At 37.4% G+C, this 19,575-nt stretch overlaps 1 protein-coding gene across 16 annotated transcripts in view; it reads left to right on the forward strand.

The window, feature by feature from the left end:
- Window positions 1-19,575, forward strand: part of BAZ2B (bromodomain adjacent to zinc finger domain 2B) — a 242,880-nt gene that overhangs the window by 107,378 nt on the left and 115,927 nt on the right. For all 16 annotated transcript variants that reach the window (XM_067549392.1, XM_067549391.1, XM_067549407.1 and 13 more), the window contains one exon: window positions 16,651-16,839. In XM_067549392.1, the coding sequence (XP_067405493.1) occupies window positions 16,651-16,839 (189 nt within the window). The remainder of the gene's footprint in view (window positions 1-16,650; window positions 16,840-19,575) is intronic.

Genomic DNA, 19,575 nt, shown 5'->3' on the forward strand with positions numbered 1-19,575 from the left:
ATTGAAAATGATGTTTTACTAACTCTAAAAGACTGTTTAATTTATGTAGCAACCTCACTAGCATTTCAGAGCAGATCAACATGACAAATCAGTGCAGCAGATCACAAACATACATATGCTGTACATAGAAATAGCATTTTTAGGCATAGACCTGATAAAACTAAACTTCAACTTCCTGAATATACGTCTCTTAATCAGAGTTAAGGCCAGTCACTACCCTAATTCTGTGTCCTCTGATGAGGTTTATGAAGAGGTTTGCAAGAGAAGGGCTTTCTCTTTGGACCTCCTTGTCAAATTATTGGATTTCCAAACATCACAGTCTGAAATTATGACCGGTGACATCCAAACTCAGTTGGAAAAGCCATATGGGAGAGTTCTACAATTGGGCATCTCAATTACTGTATTAGTGCAAGTCTTGTTTTATCTGTATCTCTGTAATAAGAACTTGTGAATAAACCAGCTATTCAGGATCTCCTTATTCAGGGAAGATCTAGATTAGAATTTGAAGATATTAGCTGTATAATAGAAACTTGTTGTGTGTTTGAACACTTTCTCCCGTTTTTTAGGGAAAAGTTCATGTAAACCTACTGTCTTTAGCTTTATTAACGTTGACAGTCCTAATGAAGCACAGCAAATGAAAAGGTCTGTAGATAGGATCTCATGATGCAAATAGCTCACTATAGTCCAAAACAAATATAGTTCCTTCTAGTGGAATTGGCAGAAGCCTATCCCATGAAACCGAAGAACTCTCCTGCCCTCATCACTTAGATGTACTCTTTCTGACCCAGTCTAGTACCACTCAGTCTCAGCTTTGCTTTGGAGAAGATAAAAATAAAGTAGTCTGTTGTGTCAGATGCAATATCTCAACAATATTTCTTTGTAATTGCTTGAAAAGAAGCTACTGGAGGAGCTTCTTACTTCAAGTGGTCAAGCCAAGCTGATGAGGGTCTCTTCTCCCACTTCCCCCCCATCTTCCAAAAAATCCAGATGTGTGTGCCTCTGCCACTTACAGTTGTAAGGTTATGGTGATGTGGTGGTTTCCCAACATAAGTAGGAGTTAATTTACTTGTGGCTAAAACCTCTTGGGTAACATTGAGGATTTAGCAGAGTTTTCGTCTCTCCTTGCCCTATTTATGTTTAGTAGCTATGGAGGTATCTTGTTCTTCTGTCTCCCCTGTATTACAGTATATTTTTAAAAACAACGAGAGTCCTGTAGCACCTTAAAGACAAACAAATTTCTGTGGGCATAAGCTTTTGTGGGCTGCAACTCATTTCATCAGATGCAATATATTTTTAGGATAAGTATTTTGATAATTTGTTATGCACAGTTTAACAAATACAATCAAGATTTCTTGAAAGAAAGAGGGAAGTTGGTAGTTCATATGTTTAGGATAGTAAAATGTCTAAGTTTATTTTGTCTTTATTAGAAAATTCAATAGTCCTTTGCAAATCTTTTGAGTCAGCATGTAGATGTTTCATTAGCTTTTCCTTTGACTGTTGACTTTATATGAAACCACTGTTTCCTTTTTGTCTGACAGCAGGGTGGATTGATTTAAATCAAAGCAATTTAAATAATCAATTTTGATCATGATTTAAATCAGCAAGCAGGAAACTTTGATTTAAATAATCTATTTTAATCATTTTTTTGCATTTGTACATTTTAGTTATTTGCCTGAAGAAAGGTTCTTTGAGTAATTGCAAATGTCCATCCTACTTTAGGATGTGTGTGTGCCCAGTGCACTGAAGTTGGAGACATTTTCTCATGGTGGTACCCTGTGGCAATTCGTTTGCCCTCCTCACGTTTGTGTTGGTAGCCAGAGGTATAAAGGGACTACTCTGACCCTCCCTCAGTTCCTTTTCTCTGCCTGTGGCCAGTATTCTGAGTGTCTGTGGTTGTCTACACAATCTCCTCTAGAGAAAGTTTATTAAATTTTGTAAATAGTTAGTAGTCAGTTCCATAGTTGGTTTTATTGTGGTACTCATTAATTTAGTTTAGTTTTTCTGGAAAATGATGTGTGTGTGTGTGTGTGTGTGTGTGTGTGTGTGTGTGTGTGTTTGACTGAAGAACATCAGACTTTTTCCTCTATGACACTGCATTGACACTCAGTATCAGGGCATGCATAGGTCTCAGGCCTCAAAAACCCTATGTTAGCTGTAAGAAGTTCATGCCAGTTGTTAACCCTCACTCTCTGTGCCTAACTGTGTATTTGAGGGCCATATTCAGAATGGGTGTCTGATTTGCAGAAGGTTTAAGACTAAGAAAGATAGGAAGGTGATAAAGCCTCACATTCTAATGAAAGCTGCCTTGCATCCTCCTTCAGAACCAAATTGCTCGGTACATGCACTGAGGCTCCATTAATATTATTTTTATATTTAATTTAAATGATTTTAATAGATTATAATATGTTTTGGCCTTAACATAGGTTGACAATATCAAATATAATTTTAAATGGGTTTATTTTAAAAAAATTAATCCTGTTTTTTTTAAAGTAAATATCCAATTTTAAATTAAAAAATCAGATTTTGTTTTTTAATAATCATTTTTTACTATCCTGTCTCACAAAGCATGGTAATGGACAGTGACACTAACTCCAGATATACCATGAGTTGTTCATTCTGTTTAGTTTGAGGCCAGATTTTTTTGTTTACCCCATATTCATAAAAGTGTATTTTTCCTAAAGGAACATTGTACTCTTACCAACAGGCTGGAATCTGATTTGTTGTAAGTTTCTTCTCCCCCATACTCTTTATAGGTAATTTGTCCTTCAGTCTAATTGGCATAATATATAACAGTTTACATTTGGAAGGGCTTCTCAGTCCTTAGTTGAGAGTTGTACAGTGTCCTAGAGAAATTTCTCTAAAAATATTTAGCTCTGTCTCTAAACTGCTGCAGACAAAGCAACAAAGCTTGTACTTATTTTATTCAATATTTTATTTTTTTGCCACAATACACATACAGTTGATATCATGGTTTCATTAAGCCACTCATATATTACATTTGCAAGATATTTTTTGTGGACAAGATGGAATATAATATTCACCTTTGTTTCACTTTCCAACCTCAGATCTCATCCACTCATGTAATGTCTTAAAAACAAACAAAAAAAACCCCCCAAAAATAAAAACAGTCAATGATTGTGGGTTTATCAGTTCCATTATGTTAATTACAATATCACATCTTTTACACATATAGTTCTCCCAGGTCTAATAAAATTGCTCAGGTCTCTTTATATAAGCAATTATTGTTTTCAAGGGCATAAAGTCAAAAGCACTTTAATCTGTGCATACAATTAGAGAGATACAATTAGGGAGGTTCACATTTCCTCCAGTTCGGTATAATTATTTTCTTTGCATTAATCAATAGTTTGTTAAGTAGACTGTGTAATAAACTTCAGTATCTGTATCATACAAATCCCGAGAGACATACTGAACCAAGTTTGGAACTGCAGATGCAGTGCTAAAAAAATTATATTACAAATAAGTTATTTTGGGGGTCTCCCAGTTCAAATGGGAAAAAGTATGTATGAGAAAATATAGAGAAAAATACCACAATCGTACGTATGAAATTTAGGTGAAGTACAATAAATAGTGATGCAGAAGTTTACACTGTTTGTTTTATTTGCTACTGTGATTTTTAGTCACTGAACAATATCTGACCAAGCAACTGAGTAAATAGTTTGATGCCTTTTTATTTCATCTCTCCATTGGTACAAAATAATAAAGAACATTGTAAAGGAAAATTAAATTCTGGAAAGAAGTTTAAATGCACTCTGGTGAGATGTCAACACTTTTGCAAGGACCCTATACTTCAGTCCTTACTTACATGAATAAATCTTGCAGTAATTCAGTGGTTATACTTTTGTGAATATAGCAGGGCTGGACCCAAAGCAAAACTAATGAAAGGTGAGCACTCCCCTCATTACTTAATATTTTGGTGATATCAGTAGTGAAAAATATTCAGAAAAATCTTTGTTAAACAGTCTAACTTCTTTGATTTAAATAAAGTAAGTTCATTAACGTCTTATAAAACATCAGTTTAAATAATTTTTTCATAAACCAAGAGCTTCTGCCAAAGTCAGATTCATTAATCTTTTTGGAGTTCAGGATTTCTCCCTAATTGAGTCATGGTGGAGTGAGCCCTCTAGCATTGTGAACATAGATTCCCAAATTTAGAGGGTAGCTTTAATTGAAGAATTAGACGATTTCCTATTTACATAGCTAAAATTATAGCAACAAAAAATCTGTAGAGTTAAATGCTAAATATTTTTATATCCCTCCATCTCAATCCCAAATTATCCTTTAGCAGCTCCAATGAATGTTGAGTTAAGAGCAGATTTAGTAAATAAAATGTAAACTGTATAACTGCATTGCCTTTGACTTCAGTGCTTTTATAAAACTACATTTTGTCAAACATTTGGACCTTGACCTGTCGTCCTTTGCACAGACTCTCCTGTATTTATTAATAGTTCTATATGCTGAGTGGCTTCAGGATCTACATTTTGTGCAAAATTTAGGTGTGTTTTTTTTTGTTTGTTTGTTTTTTTTAAAATTGAAAATCTTTCCCCCCTCCCCCTCTTGAGGATGTGGTGAATGGAGTTTGTGGTAGTAATCCCATAAAAGCACAGCTGGGAGTTTGGCCTAGTCTGCACTAGGGTGTTAGGTTGATGTAAGGCAGCTTACATCAACCTAATTACATCAGTGTACATACTACTGCCTTGTTCCCACCGATGTAAGTGCCTTACAACACCGACATCATAACTCCACCTCCATGAGAGGCGTAGGGCTTATGTCAGTGTAGTTAGGGCAATGCAGTGTCCATGTAGACACTATGGGTTACTTAATCCACTGTTGGCTATCATTCTTGTCAATTGCACGACTCCATGCTAGAGCTGTGAAATTGACAAGAAAGCCAGCAGGGTGGGGCTCCAACTAGAGCCTGGCTGCCCCTGGGCTCATTGCTCCCAGCTGGGAGTCCAGGTGGGTGCTGCCCCGATGCTACCCACTGGGAGTCTAGGTGGTGTCCTGAGGTGCCTGGCTTTCCTCTGGGAGTCTGGGTGCTTCCTTGAGGTGCCTAGCTCCCTGCTTCTTACCAGCTTTCTTGCCAGCGGGGAGCTGGCAGCCTCAGGGCAGCACCTGGGCTCCTGGCGGGGAGCTGTGTGTGGAGCTAAGAGCCCAGGCTCTCAGCCACCTATGTTGCCCCCTCTTAAGTCAGTGGAAGCATTCCTATTGAGGATGCGCACTACTGACAGAAGGAGAGTAGTGTGCATGAACAACCACAGTAATTATGTGGTGGCTGTAAGTCAACATAACGTAGATCGATTTAAGTTTGTAGTGTAGAGGCCCTGAATGTTTCTCCCACCTGTGACAATACTGACCAGACTTGATATTTTACACTTCTGTAGCATTATACAAAACATTTAATATAGTACATCCAAAAATGCATTCAAATGTTAACATTGCAAAGTTAGGTGGGCAAAAGTTAGTTATGCCAGAATTAAGGTTGCTCGTGCAACTTTAATTTGGCATATTTGTGCATATGCTATATGATCTTCAATTACATGATTACATACCATTTTTTTCCGATGGGACCCCTGCCTCATTCAGACTTCAGTCTTGTCTTTTAGAGTGTAAGCTTTTCGGAGCAGGGACTGTCTTTCAAGTTTATGTGCATACAGTGCATAGCATCACGGGTTTCCAGTTTTGGTGGGTGCATGCTACAGGAATACACATAATTAGTAATCATAATAAACATGTTACGTATACTATGTCCAAGATGAATTCTAACTTTTAAAGGTCCTTTTTGAGTAACATGAAAGCAAACATAGCAAAAAAATCAGAGCACCATATAACTCAAAAATACTTGGCTTACATTCTTCCGACTTAAAAAAAAAAAAAAAAAAAACCCACCTATAGGCTAAGATTAAACATGAGAAATAGAAACATTACTGCATGTGTTTAAGTGTATTTTGGAAATGTGTAATTTTAGTCTGATTTATATGGATATGTCTTCAATAAAATCTACATTTGAAAATCTTGCCCTGATGTTTATTTTCTTTAGATATAGAAGCCTAAAGATATCTTCTTAAATCTGTATTCAGACTCCTAAATAATAAGTCAGATATTCTTTTCATGTGTTGAGCCCCTGAACCTCATTTGGAGCTGCTGTACGCTCAACTCTCTTGAAATCTGGCCACTTAGGCTACAGTGTTATATATGCTTTGAATGTGCTTACCTTTAAACATGAGGAGTTCCATTAGCTACTCATTGCTCTTAAAGTTAAGCATGTGCATACGGATTTGGGCCTTAATTATCTGCTTATGCACGATAGCCTTTCCACTGACTGCCCTTGGCATTGATTGGATCAGGCCTTCGGAGCTTAACTTTAGGCACTCAATTTTGAAAATCTTGTCTGAGAAATTTAAGCCAAAAAAGACTTCCTCCCACTTACGAATTATAAGGGAAAGTTAAAAATGGAGACTTAAAAATGGAATGTGTCTTTGTAACTTAACTATGGTTTTGCTTCTGTGATTCCATAATCAGAATGTATGTTAAAATGTACATTTTGATTCTTAACTGCAATATATATGTTTTTGTATGTAAATATTTTAGTACTTTAGCCAGTTTGTTGAGCTGCACTTTGACCTCAGTTTAATTTACAAACATTTTAGTTGAAGTTCACTTTTATTCCACTCAATTATTACAAATGTTAATTAAAGTATGTGACCTTTATTTGGGAATACAACCTTTTCTGATGATTAGCCTCAGTTTTCAGCTTATTACACTGCCGGCACAATCACCAATGCTGTGAAATTATGCATACAATTTGAAAGAGCTAGAACCTAATGTCAGAAGACATGTTGCAGCAAGCTTTTATAGCATTGTGAAGATTAAAGAACTTTGAAAAACAGAGAGAACAACATATATGCTTGCATTTCTGTCACAGTAATCAGTCTCCTGGATTCTCCAAAAGATAGAATGTCTTGGCATCGTTCGTATTTTAAATTTTGTTTCCTAAAATGTCTACCTAATCATTTTTGTACTTCTATTAATAGATGAAGGATTTTGTTCACTGGTACTATATATTTAATACATCAGTTAAGTATTTATCCCTTTTTGGTTCTTTTGAAAAGAGTTGTTCTATTTCAGCATGAAGTTGATTAATATTAATAAAGGTATTTGCAGTTATCATTCCTTGTTACTAAGACACCGGTGTTGTAGAAACAGATGCTGGCCTTTGGGGTAATGCTTTCAATCATTTATCTGTGTAACTGGCCAGTAGAATTTCAAAAGCTCTGCTAAGAAAATATTCAACCTATTATAATGTAAGTCAAGAGTCTTAAGCAATGCAGTTTTATATTAAATTTCAGTATGCAAAGCCTGCACATATTATGTCAACAACTTAAATAGGGACAAAAACTAAAACAGAAAAATAAAAGAAATACCAATATTCATCTCTAATCAGAATATTAATGCAACTATTAGAAAAGAAAGATAATTATTTTGGATGGAAAATGTCATTATTATCCAGTTTGTTGTAAGAGGATTTTGCTTTGAGGACAAATGGATGGACAGTTTCAATTTGAATGTATTTCTTCAATTTTTAAAATACATATTTAAAAATTGATAGCGTCTGTTTTCTAGGCACATTAAAGAATGGCTCAGTTACCACATAGTACATTTTTTTTTTCAAAAGGCCCTATTTGAAACTCTCACATGTTTTGTTTTGTTTATGTTAAGTGCATTATATTATGAAAATATTATTTCAATGGGTGACCAAGACATATGATCTTTACAAACTTAAAGAGGTTGCTGTCAAAGTTTTAACTTCACCTATGTTAAAACTACAGTGAACATAATGTCTGTGGTATTGGGCATAATGTTTCACTTGTCACTTGGTGGTGCTAATAAAGCAAAACAAAAAAATCCTGGTACAGGCAAATGTCTGACTACAGAGCATCTGATGTCATAGGGTGTGATGATCAAAAGCATTATTCATAAAGTTATCCTTTTGCATACATAGGCACAGTATTGCACTAGGGGGAAAAAACCTCAGAGGAAGGAGTAAAATTAACTGAGAGAGAGATTTCAGTAAGCGCCAGATACTGCATCTGTGTGCAAAGCTGAAGTAATTATGGTGAGATCTCTTGCATTTCTGGACAAGGAACAGATTCTCCCACATCCTGCTCCATGGATCATAGACCGCTAGAACAGACCCTCTAACCCCCATGAAGCTTTTTTCCCTACTTTGAGCATATTGTACATTCCCTCCCTCAAATTTCTTCTTTTAGCTCCATGTCACTTTCAAAATTCAAACTCCTTGGTATTAAAGCCCTGTACATCTCACTGCCTCTGCCTACATTTCAGCACTTATTTCTGCTCTCCATCTTACGTCCTTTGTTCTTCTAACTACAATTATCTTTGTTGTTCCTCTTCTCTACTTTCCATCGCTCATCTTCAATTCTCTACTCCCTGCTTGTGAGCTCTAACATTATTTATATTGAGGTTCCCACCCAGAGGCCCCAGTCCTTGTGGGATCTCATTGTGCTAGGCTTTGTATAAATAGGTAAGGCACAGTATCTGCTCTGGAGAGCTTAGAGTCTAATTTGAAGCAAAATACAAGCAAGTGAGCATGACAGACCATAGGAGAGAAGGGGGAAGGGTGGAAGGTAAAGGTAAGATCATATGGGTATGTAGGCTGGCTGTTGTACAACTTGTGATTAGAAAAATTTTGATAGAAATCCAGCCAGCTTGGCTACTGCATAACTTCCCTGTGATTGGTTGGCTGAATTTTTGTACACATCACACCAGAAGTGGGTCTTGAGGGAGGAGAGGATAGCTGCTTTATGGATAAATTCAGGAAGGATGTTCCAGATATAATAGGCAGTTGTAAGAAAGCTCAAATCCATTTGTGGGAGAAGCAGACAAATGGGCATTCAAGCTACACTTGCCCCTTTGCCCACTTCCAATCATCCCTTTGTTGATCTTCGAAATCCTTGCTTATAAAAACACTTCAACTTTTCCACTGCTGATCTCTGCTCCTGCTGTATCTGCTCTTTCCCTCTTTCCCCATCTTATTCACAACTTAAAATAAATAAATGGAATTTACAAACTTCATCCACAATCTCAATCTATTTATTTTAACAAAGAAAAGGTTAAGGGGTGACTTGGATAGTCTATAAGTATCTACATGGGAAACAAATGGGCTCTTCAATCTAGGCATAGAGAAAGGCATAGCATGATCCAAGTTGCAAGCTGCAAGTTGAAGATAGACAAAATCAGACTGGAAATAAGACATAAATGTTTAAGAGTGAGAGTAATTAACCATTGGAACAATTTGCCAAGGGTCTTGGTGGAGTTTCCATCACTGCCAATTTTGGATGTTTTTCTAGGAATTATTTTGGGGAAGTTTTATGGCTTGTGTCTTATGCAGAAGATCAGACTAGATGATTCCAATGATCTCTTCTGGCCTTGGAATCTATGAATAGTTTACAGTTCACATTAACTTTGTTTTAACCCTCATCTCTCCCTTCCCTGCCCACTCCTATTTTGTCTTCACTGCCTTTATTTTCTGATCTAGGGCCAGATAATGCCACTCTACTCTCAGTTGGCTGAGTTCTGTACTTAAATAGGGTTGCCTGCAGAGTAAGGAACTACCCAACATGAGGAAGAGTGGCAGTATCTGGCTCCTAGACTGTCACCTTTTCCTGGCCTGGATTGTCTTTTTTGGAAAAGCCCCATGCAAATTTGTCACTATATAAATATTAATTATTATAAAGGGGGGGAGAGAGGACAGTGGGGAAATGGAAGAAACATGAATCAGAAAAGAATAAAAAGGCTTGAAGGAAAATGACAGATAAGAAAGAATAGTATTCAGTGAGGTTCTCCTAGGGTGGCCAAGTGAAGCTGCATTAATGAAGATTCTTCTGGAACAGGAGGTGGCAGACCCTCCAGCAAGAACAGGAGTCTGCTATGGTGGAGCCAGAAGGCACAAGAGATAATGTCTGTAAACTTTCTAATGCTTAGAGATGGATTTCCCTGGCACAATGTTTAGTGTTGACAAGAGGCACAAGGAGTTTAACGTGAATGTTTGTGAATGTAGATATTGCAATTATTTTTCTTTTTTATTAATAATTTATTCAATTGCCAGTAGTTACTATGAGCTTCATAAGCTGTTTAATTTTACCTTCTTGATCTTCAGCAGTGTTTTTAATCCTCAGGTAAACTTGGGACCCTTTATTTTTTTCTCCCTTCCCCTCATATTCAGCAAAAATACTGGAGCATTGTAAAACTGAACATTTTTTAGTCAAAATTTGCATAGGAACTTTCTGACTAGGCAAAATACTGTGCCTGTGTTTTACGTCAGCCTGCCTACCTGCTTGAGGCTTTCCTCTGTTCCCTCACTGCTTATCTGGCTCTTTCTTTAAAAATGAAATGAAAAACACACATACAAAAACATATGTTCTCATACACTGGTATGTAAAGCTTCAACTTCTATTTACTTCTATTGGTATACTATTCTATGCATCAATTATCCCCTATGTGAAGAAATTTCCCCAGAATGCACTCTCATCTTAAATCTACATCCTTTTTTGTCAGTTTCTTACCTTTCAAGTAGTTTTACATCCAGCGTTTCTGTATTGTTCAGAATTTCAGAGCCTTCATGCATCTCCACACGCTTTTGTTTCCTACATTTAATTGGATTGGAATGCTGCCTAATGGTTAGGGTAGGGGACTGGAAGTTGGGACTCTGTTTTATGCCTATCTCTGTCACTGACTCTCTGTGTGACCATGGGTGAAGTCACGTAACCTTTTTGAACAGGTTGTTCTGTTTAGCCATTGGTAAAGTAAACTCACAAAATAGTGAGGCTTAATTCATATTTGTAAAGAGTGTATTACTTATAGGATGACATCTATTATATTCAAAAGGTTTTTTAAAAATAAGTTTGATGCTGCATAATTTATTCACTAGAATAATCTAGTTCCATTGAAATCAATGGAATTACTCACAGGAGTAAGTATTGTGCGTTCAAGTTTAATTCACCTTAGAAGTCTGTCTCGTGTTCTGCACCTTTTCCAATTCAATAAACTTTAAAAGATTGTGGTTTCTTCAGCCTATTGCACAGTGTCATTTCCATTTCATGTGGTACAGTAGAACTTCAAAGATAGGAACACCAGAGTTACGAACTGACTGGTCAGCCGAACACCATGTGGAGCCCTAACTAAGCAATCAGATAGCAGCGGAGGGGGAGGAAAAAAGAGAGAAAGCAAATACAGTACTATACTTAAAAGGTCAGCATGCAGAACAGAAGCAGCCTGGGGTTTGTGCTGTTTCCTGTAAGCCAAGGATGATGTTTCACTCTCCTTGCCACCCCACCGGGAGGGGGAAGCTATTTTCACCACCAACCTCTGTTAGGAGGGGAACAAGCAGCCCAGGAAATAAGCTGCAGCCTGCCACAGGGCGCTACTGAGTTGCTACTGTTGTAACCAAAATCTGGCCTGGAGCTTGAGTGGGAGCCAGAGTCTGGGCTCTGAGCTAATGCCTGCATGTTGTGCTCTGAAGATGTTTTAAAGAGCCACAGCCTATGCACCGATGCGGCCCAAGCTTTGCCCATGGCTGCTCTCCTGGATCCTGCAAGCACCTTTGGGAATGCAAGGGGCAGGGGAGGAAGGGGTACTGGCAGCGGGCTGGCACAAGCCCCCTGCCACGTATTGCCTCTAGAGCGTAGTGGGCAGTGCCCAGAGCAGGGTGAGTCCTGGGGAGAGGTGGCTGAGGGCTGGGGCTTGCAGTGTCAAGGATGGGGGCAGCCTCCCCACCCCCAGATCAGCCCAAAGGCAAGAAACAGGAATAGGGCAGGGAGCTGCTTGCCAACCAGGCAGTGCTGCCAGGTGCCACCTTTGCAGAGATTTCTTCCAGCCTCAGCTGGAAGACACTGAATGCAGGGTACAGTACCATGTTTTGCTCAGAATTACGAACATTTCAGAGTTACAAACAATCTCCATTCCCAAGGTGTTCGTATCTTTGAGGTTCTACTGTATTTCTACAGGGTTACACCTTACTGAATTTTTATGTAAAGCATATGTTGTTTCACATTTACCTGTTTTTTAGTAAGAAGTCACCATGCGACTTAAAAAAAAAAAAAAAAAAAGTTTAAAAAAATTAATTCAGTTGAGCTCCTGTTTTCTGTTGTATTTTAAAGTATATTATCAAGTACTGAAAAAGATAGAGGAAACAGGTTTTTTGCCACATTATGCCTGATCCTTCCACCATTTTGTGTGAGGAACGTTCATGATCACCTGGCTTTGTAATGTATCACCTGGATAACACCATCACATACACAATGATGGTATCACTAGTCTTTGATGCCTCAAGCAACAAATCTAGTAAGAAGTGTTGGGGAAGCCCTTTCTGCACTGAGGTTTGTGCTTTAGAGCTTAGATATACTGGCACAGGCATTTTCTTGGTTATGATTACATGCCCCGAAGCTCTTGTCACAGCCAGTTTGGCACCATTGCTCTTCTTGTGGTATGATTGTGGAATGGGCCTGGAGATGAGTGCTGTTTGGATTTTTGCAGGTTACTGAGATGTTAAATACACAGAGGGCAGAATAACACAGTGACTGTGCTCTGCAGGAATTGATATTCCCCTGGTTTCACTAGCTGATTAGACCTAATTTATTCCAGGAATCCAAAGAGCCAAGATTGATAAGGTACTTGGATCAAGCTTCCATTACAAATAGAATTGCCATGCCCATGCTTCCTGTTCTTTATGAGCTGGTAGAAAAGGCACAGAGGACTCCTCACGTCTCCTTCTCCCCTTGTTTCAGTAGATGGAGAAAAAGTACACCTAATCTGAAGACCGTGCCAGTGATGTCTTCCACCAGTACACACCAATGTGAAAGTTTGGTTGTTGAGATAGGCATGGTCAAAGGAAGGACCAGCCAAATTCTCAGCCTTGTACCCTAAATCACAGCTTTGTGGTTTCTGTTTCTGTTGTCTGAGAATTGCAGATTTACCTAACCTGCATGGCCAAAGAACAGGTTTGAAAGATGGAAGAAGGTTCATACACTGGCAGAGTTTCTTTTTTGAGAGCAGACTTATGAGATAAAATATGTTGCACAGGAGGGTAGTGACTTGTTTGAGCATCAGATCTGGGGACCTTTTAATTCAATGGATATGGTGGCTGGAGCACTGGCTTATGAATAGGTGTCTGCATGTACAGTTTTCAGGCATAGACCTTCCATTTGAAGGTCTGGAAAAAGGTGTAGGACATTCAGCAGTAGCATGTTGAACGATCAGGTGTAGATCTTTCTGCAGAAGGCAAAGATGACTACAGGCACCCTTTATTCTCTATAGTCACTTTCCCGAAGTCCCCTATCCTGCATCAGGAAAATGAAGCATTAGTGGTTGGAAGGTGTTAGGACTCGTTGCTGCTCTCCCCTCCCTTCAGACCCAAACTGCACCTGTACTACGAGGCACCAGAATAAAAGTTTTTTTTATTAAAAAATTTATTGGTGATATCATGTATGGACAAAGGGGCAAAATGTCTTAGTTGGGACACCCCTTTTAAATGATGGAGGAGACTGAGTGTTCTTCATACTCCAGAGAGGCCCTTCCAGGGAAAGGGATTACCATTCTGATACATAGCTAGGCTGTGGTGATGGGAGATTTGATCATTAGAAATAGCTAAATATATAATGGCCATTTGAACTGTTTTGGAATATGTCTTCAAGATACAAACGTGTTGGATTTCACAAGGCATCCAGATAAAATTCTAGCGAGTGCTGGGAAGGAGCCTGTGATTATTCTGTATATTGGTACAAGTACTGTAGGGGTATTCGAAAGAGGTCCTGGAAGTTAAATTTAAATGTTCAAAAAGGGTCTTAAGCATCTATGATCATTTTTCTGAAATTTTTTCAAGTTCACTCCCAGGGTCACTTAAACTATAGAAACTTCAGAGTCTTAAGATGAGAATGAGAACTCATGTGAAGAGGAAGTGTTTACATTTGTTAAGCGCTGTGGCTGAAAGGAAAGCCTATGCAGAAGGGATAGGCTCCAAGTTAATTGCAGTGGAATCAGACGTCTGTCACAGAGGGCTGTGACAAGGTTTGTGAGAATTATTTAAACTAGGAGCTGTGGAAAAATTGACAGGCACTAAGAAAAACTTAAGTCAGACAAAAATATCTGCTGGGTATTTCAATAAAACAAATGAATATCTGTATGGCTGACATTAATGCCTGAAAAATAACAAGGTGTCAGATAAAGAAGATAAATACAAGCAAAAATAAAAAATGAAAAACTGTATACCCATGTGAGATGAATAAGGAAGTGGTGATGTATATTATTTGTATTACAGTAGTATCTACATTACCCAATCAGGGCCACATTGTGCTAGGTGCTATACAAACAATTAAAAAAAAAGACAATCCCTGTCCCAGAGAGCTCTAAAATAATCTAGGATTATGATAAAATAAAACCAAGAGAAGAAACGGATGAGATCTTTAATGGCAAAATCTTTTAAGTAGCTGAACTAGAAGTCCTGCCAATGGAACAGGACTTTTGGTGGTGATGGTGATTATTTGTTGTTTGTATTACCATAGCACCTAGGAGCCCTAGTCATGGACCTGGATTATTGTGCTAGGTGCTGTACCAACAGAGAAGGTCCCTGCACCAAAGAGTTTATAATCTAAGTAACAAATGACAACAGATGGATGCAGACATATAGGGGGGTGAAAGGAAACAATGAGATGATATTGGTGATAGACTACAACACACTTCTGAAATATAGTAGAATGACTCCCCAAAAATTGAAATTCTATAACTGCCAGCTATAACCTATGCAAAAATGACAAATTAGGTTGTGAAAGTGGCAGGGCAGCACTGTCCTTAGAAGACTCCATAAAATCTGAGAGTGTCTCAGTGGAAGAATGTATAGTATAATCTTTGTGGATACAAATCCCAAATCATAAGAACATAAATATGCTATTAGGATTATTGCCAGTCTCTAAATTAGGGCCAACGATATTGAGTACTTAACATAAAGGAGACCAGTGGTATTGAGTATGTAATGCGAGGGAGACCAGAGGCAACTAAATCTAATAAAACACTAATAATGGGTGATATACCTCCATATAAACTGGTTGTGTCGCAAACCAGAACAGTATTTAGAAAAGCAATTCACCAGTACCTTTATGTGATTTTCTTGGACCGGGTAGTTCTAGAGTCCACAACAGAAGAGTTGGACAGGATTTGTTTCAAAAGGTAACTGCCATTGAATCCCTAAGTCAGACCACAGTATAATTAAGTTGAACAACCACATGGGAAGGATCATATAAAAAAAACTAGTGCTTGCATTTTAGAAAGAGGTATTTTGTTTTTAAAATGAAGCCAATAAAGTAAAGAAGATTAAAATCTTTACTCAGGATAGAAGTTAGCTAAGCAACCATCACGGTCACAAAACAACACAGTCACAAAAGTGTGCTTTTAAACAGTGTCTGCCTCAGAGCTAGTCCTTTCAAGAATGACACTGAGGTGTCAGAAGAGGAAGTGCTAAACAGCAGTCAGTCATCAGGACTGGATGGTGGTATTCTAAAAGAGTTCTGAAGGAATTTAGAATGAAGTGGCTGAGCTACTAACAAAAATATACATTCTCTCATTAAAATCAACTGTTAACAGATGACTTGTGGGTAACAATTATACCTGTCTTCTACATAGTATAAAAAAAAAAGTGTTAGGGATAATTCTGGGAATTGCAGATTAGTGTTCCTTGTGTTACTAGTAGGTCTGAATCAATAGCTAAATAGAAAGTTACAAAACACCTAGTTGAACACAATATGTTAGAGACATACTAACATACCTTCTGGAAAGGAAAATTGTGTCTTTCCTATCTATTAGAAATTTTTGAGTGTTCCAGTAGAATATTGGTTACAGAAATACCAACTTGCTCTAATGTAGTTGGACTGTGTGTGGTTTTTTTTTTTTTTTTTTTTTTAAAAGGATAATCGATAGTTGATAACCATTGATTAAAATGGAAATTACTCCAAGTAAAAGATTTCTGAAGCTAGTTTTTGTACAGCTAGTTTTATGGCTACAGAAAGACTTATAGAATCTTTTGAAAACTTTGGGCTGTAGTAACAAATACCAAACTTTAAATACTCAAAACTTGTTTTAGATTTTGTGTTCATTTGTACAAGGCCTGACTCCTATTGAAGTAAAATGGGAGTTTTTGCTTCAGTGAAGAGAGCAGAATCAGGGCCATATATATATATATATATATATATATAAAGGATAGACATGGCAGGGTTGTTGTCAGTTCTGGTCATAAAGGACTATGTATCTGTGATCCTGTACCACTGACTATAGGGAAAGAGAAAAATTTTCTACTACTAAAATAATTACATGATAAATGTGAACTTTTTACTATTTTTTATATTCCAAATCTTTCGTTAGGATTGTTAATGTTTCCAGATAATATCCATGTTTTATAAGAAGCGAATGGCAATAACAGAGGATACTACATGTAAAATTACACAACAGTTCTTAAAAAAATATGAAAATGTGTTTATAAACTTTCTATAAACATGAGGGTTGGGCTTTACATGGTTAGCATCTGTTTTTGATAGTACAATTTCAAGTGTTGTTTTTTCCCCTCAGGACATTTATTCAGAACAGCTGGGGATCAACCGTGTAACCTGTCCACAGTGTCGAGTGCCTTCCCAATGATCAGCCACCCAGTCTTTGGTCTACATACAGCCAGCTCAGGGCATTCAGAGTTTGGTGGCTTGGGAACACTTGGTACTCCCACAGCCTTAGCAGCACATCCCCAACTAGCACCTTTTCCAGGTAAACGTCTGTTACAAAGAATATTCAACCTTCTGAAGAAGAAACAATGAACTGTCCTAATTCAAATAGATAAACAGTGATTTATTTTACATCAACAAGCAAGGTAGAAGAGGTTCAACTTTCCTGTGTTAAAGATCTCAAGCTCTAGGGCTGGGCAATGTCGATGAGTTTATAGTGTGAGGAAAGGAGAACATTTATTGCAGATTGACTGAGATTCTTACTAATAGCCCCTCAAGAGTGATCCTCTTAAAACCCTGTAGTGTGTAACCTAAATGGCAGGTGTTCTTGCCAGAAGTGAGGTTTAATCAGACAGACGCTTTTTTTGTTTTTCATCTTAACATGTCTTTGTTTCTGTTAGGTGGATGTGTTCATCATACATCATAACAGTGAAAGGTACTTACTTAATATGGAGAAAAGGTGCAAGGGCAATGGATCTATTCTCCCTTCTTTGGAATAACTTTTTCAACTGTTTTTTCTGTCTGACACCTGTAATAGTGAAAGTTCCAACCAACTGAAGAGCATTCTCCTTTGTTAGCTCAAGCTGTGATAAATCAATACGCATTTTTTCTTCACTTTGTGATCAAGAACAATGGGTAAAATTGTCAAAAGTGCTTTAATAACTCAAGGTGCCTATGTTTCATTGAAAGTCAATGGGATTTACGATTCTTAATGCCTATTAGTTTTGTAAATGGGACTTGGAGCCTGAGTAATTAATTTAGCTTCTTTGGAAAATTTTAACCCAAGTGAATAGATACCTACAAATTGTCAAGTTGTCACAACTAAGTAGGGTCCCAAAGTATGGAACTACTACAGATACTGCCTTGGAGTAATGATTATTATTGCTCTCCCTAAGATAACTGTTATTACTGGTAACTAATTTTTATTTCTGGTGGCATCTTGTAAAATCTGTACTGCAAATTGTAGTGGGCCCATCCTAAACCAAATTCCAGAATGCCACAGGAGATAGGTTTTTTGTGCGTGTACAAAATTAGGTGCACCAGTGCATCAGAGTTCCATTTTAAGGTATTAGATATTCTGCTATTATTTTCCCATATCCCAATTCTGCTAGTATTTAGTACCCTCTAAATCCTCTCTCTCTCCGAGGAAGCAAAACTTCATGTCTTAATACACATTGAGCTTCATAGAGAAGTGTGGCCTTCAAAATTTGTCTCCTGATAAAGTGAAGAGTTTTCCTAACCTAGTCTTCTGTAAATTGTAACAAAAGATTTTCTCATCAGAAAGAAAGATTCTCTTTTCTAGGAATAGGGACTGGATCTTGCGTAAAAACTGTATTTTTTAAAAAAAGGTAGAATTTGGAAGAATAGAAATCTACCTGCAAAATTCCACTTGGTTTACTCCTCCTATCTTGTTAAAAACAAATAGCTGCAAACCTTACAGCTACTTGTCTTGTAATCTTTTACTTTGTTTGTCAGAATGACTTAGTTATTTTTTAGAAATCACATCAATAGAATAGAAGTAGAACTTTGTCACTGGATAGTGGTCTACACCTAGGTAGATGCAAGAAATTTAGAGGAAATGCATGTTGAGGTGAAGTCTAGAAGGTTTAAAATTATTTTCAAAGCAAGGAGACATTGATCCTCTGATGGTTTTTAGTTAGTGATTTTCTCTCATTATGCTGAATGATTCATGCAGTTGTAACAATTTTATCTAATGGATGCTGGTGCAGTAGAATGACTGTTGCTTTCTCTAAGCCCGATTCTTGAGAGATGCTGAACATCCACATCTACCATAGATGTCAATCCTTTGTGTTTAATTAAATTAGTTATTTTACTTCAATGAGAGTTGCATTTCCTCAACATCCCTTAGGATCAGGCCCTAAATCATTACTTATCTGCTTTTCAGTGATGGTCTTGGAAAAGAGACCTCTTGGGTGCTTCAGTTAACCCGGAAGCATCTTATCCATAAAGGTACAGTTTTTTTATGACTAAGATTGTATATAGAGAGAGTTTTAGTTTCATGTTTTCTCAGAGAATTGTGCTTTTCTATCCTGCTATAAAAGACTGTCTTGAGTTCATACATCCCATTTTGTATAATATCAGACAATATAGAAAGTTTACATAACTGTACATAGCTATATAACTGTACGTAGCTATTCTGTGTCATTTGAATCTTTGATCGTGGCTCTTCGCACCATAGACAAGTGGTTTTCTTGGTTGGTATCTGCATTATTCCATTCTTTATGTTGCCCAGTCGCCATTCTTTTTGTGTTCCCTTCTTAGCACACTCTAGGGCTTTCTTTCTCAGGTGATTTCTACATCTTGATAAATCTCAAGTACTCTTACCTTATTTTCCACCTTTCCATGAACAGTAATCAGCTTCTTCATCTCATTTCTCTTTGTTTTGTTTACGTAGTCCATATTGAATGACACAACGGCAGGTTAAAAGCTCAGTCTGTTTGCCACTGGCATTGTTTACAATCTAGTTTTTGTAACTAGTTTTTGTAATAGTGTCAGTCAATGAGTGTAACATCCTGACACTTATGTAATCTAAATATAAATCCTTTCCAAATGCTCTTCTTGAATATTCATTTTAAATGACTTTTTAAAGATAAAAGGCTAAATTCTACTCTCAACTATACTGGTTTGAATCAGGTGTAACTCTATTAACTTCACTAGAGACATTGACATCAGTGTAAATGACAGCAGAATTTGCCTCCTGTTGGTACAGTTTCCATCTTCATACTCTATTGAACTTGGTGTCATCTCTTTAAAAATG

The sequence above is a fragment of the Emydura macquarii genome, unplaced genomic scaffold, assembly GCF_026122565.2.
Source record: "Emydura macquarii macquarii isolate MOO-44397 ecotype Brisbane River unplaced genomic scaffold, CSIRO-AGI_Emac_v2 contig_1253, whole genome shotgun sequence".
In the NCBI taxonomy this organism is placed as follows: Eukaryota; Metazoa; Chordata; order Testudines; family Chelidae; genus Emydura; species Emydura macquarii.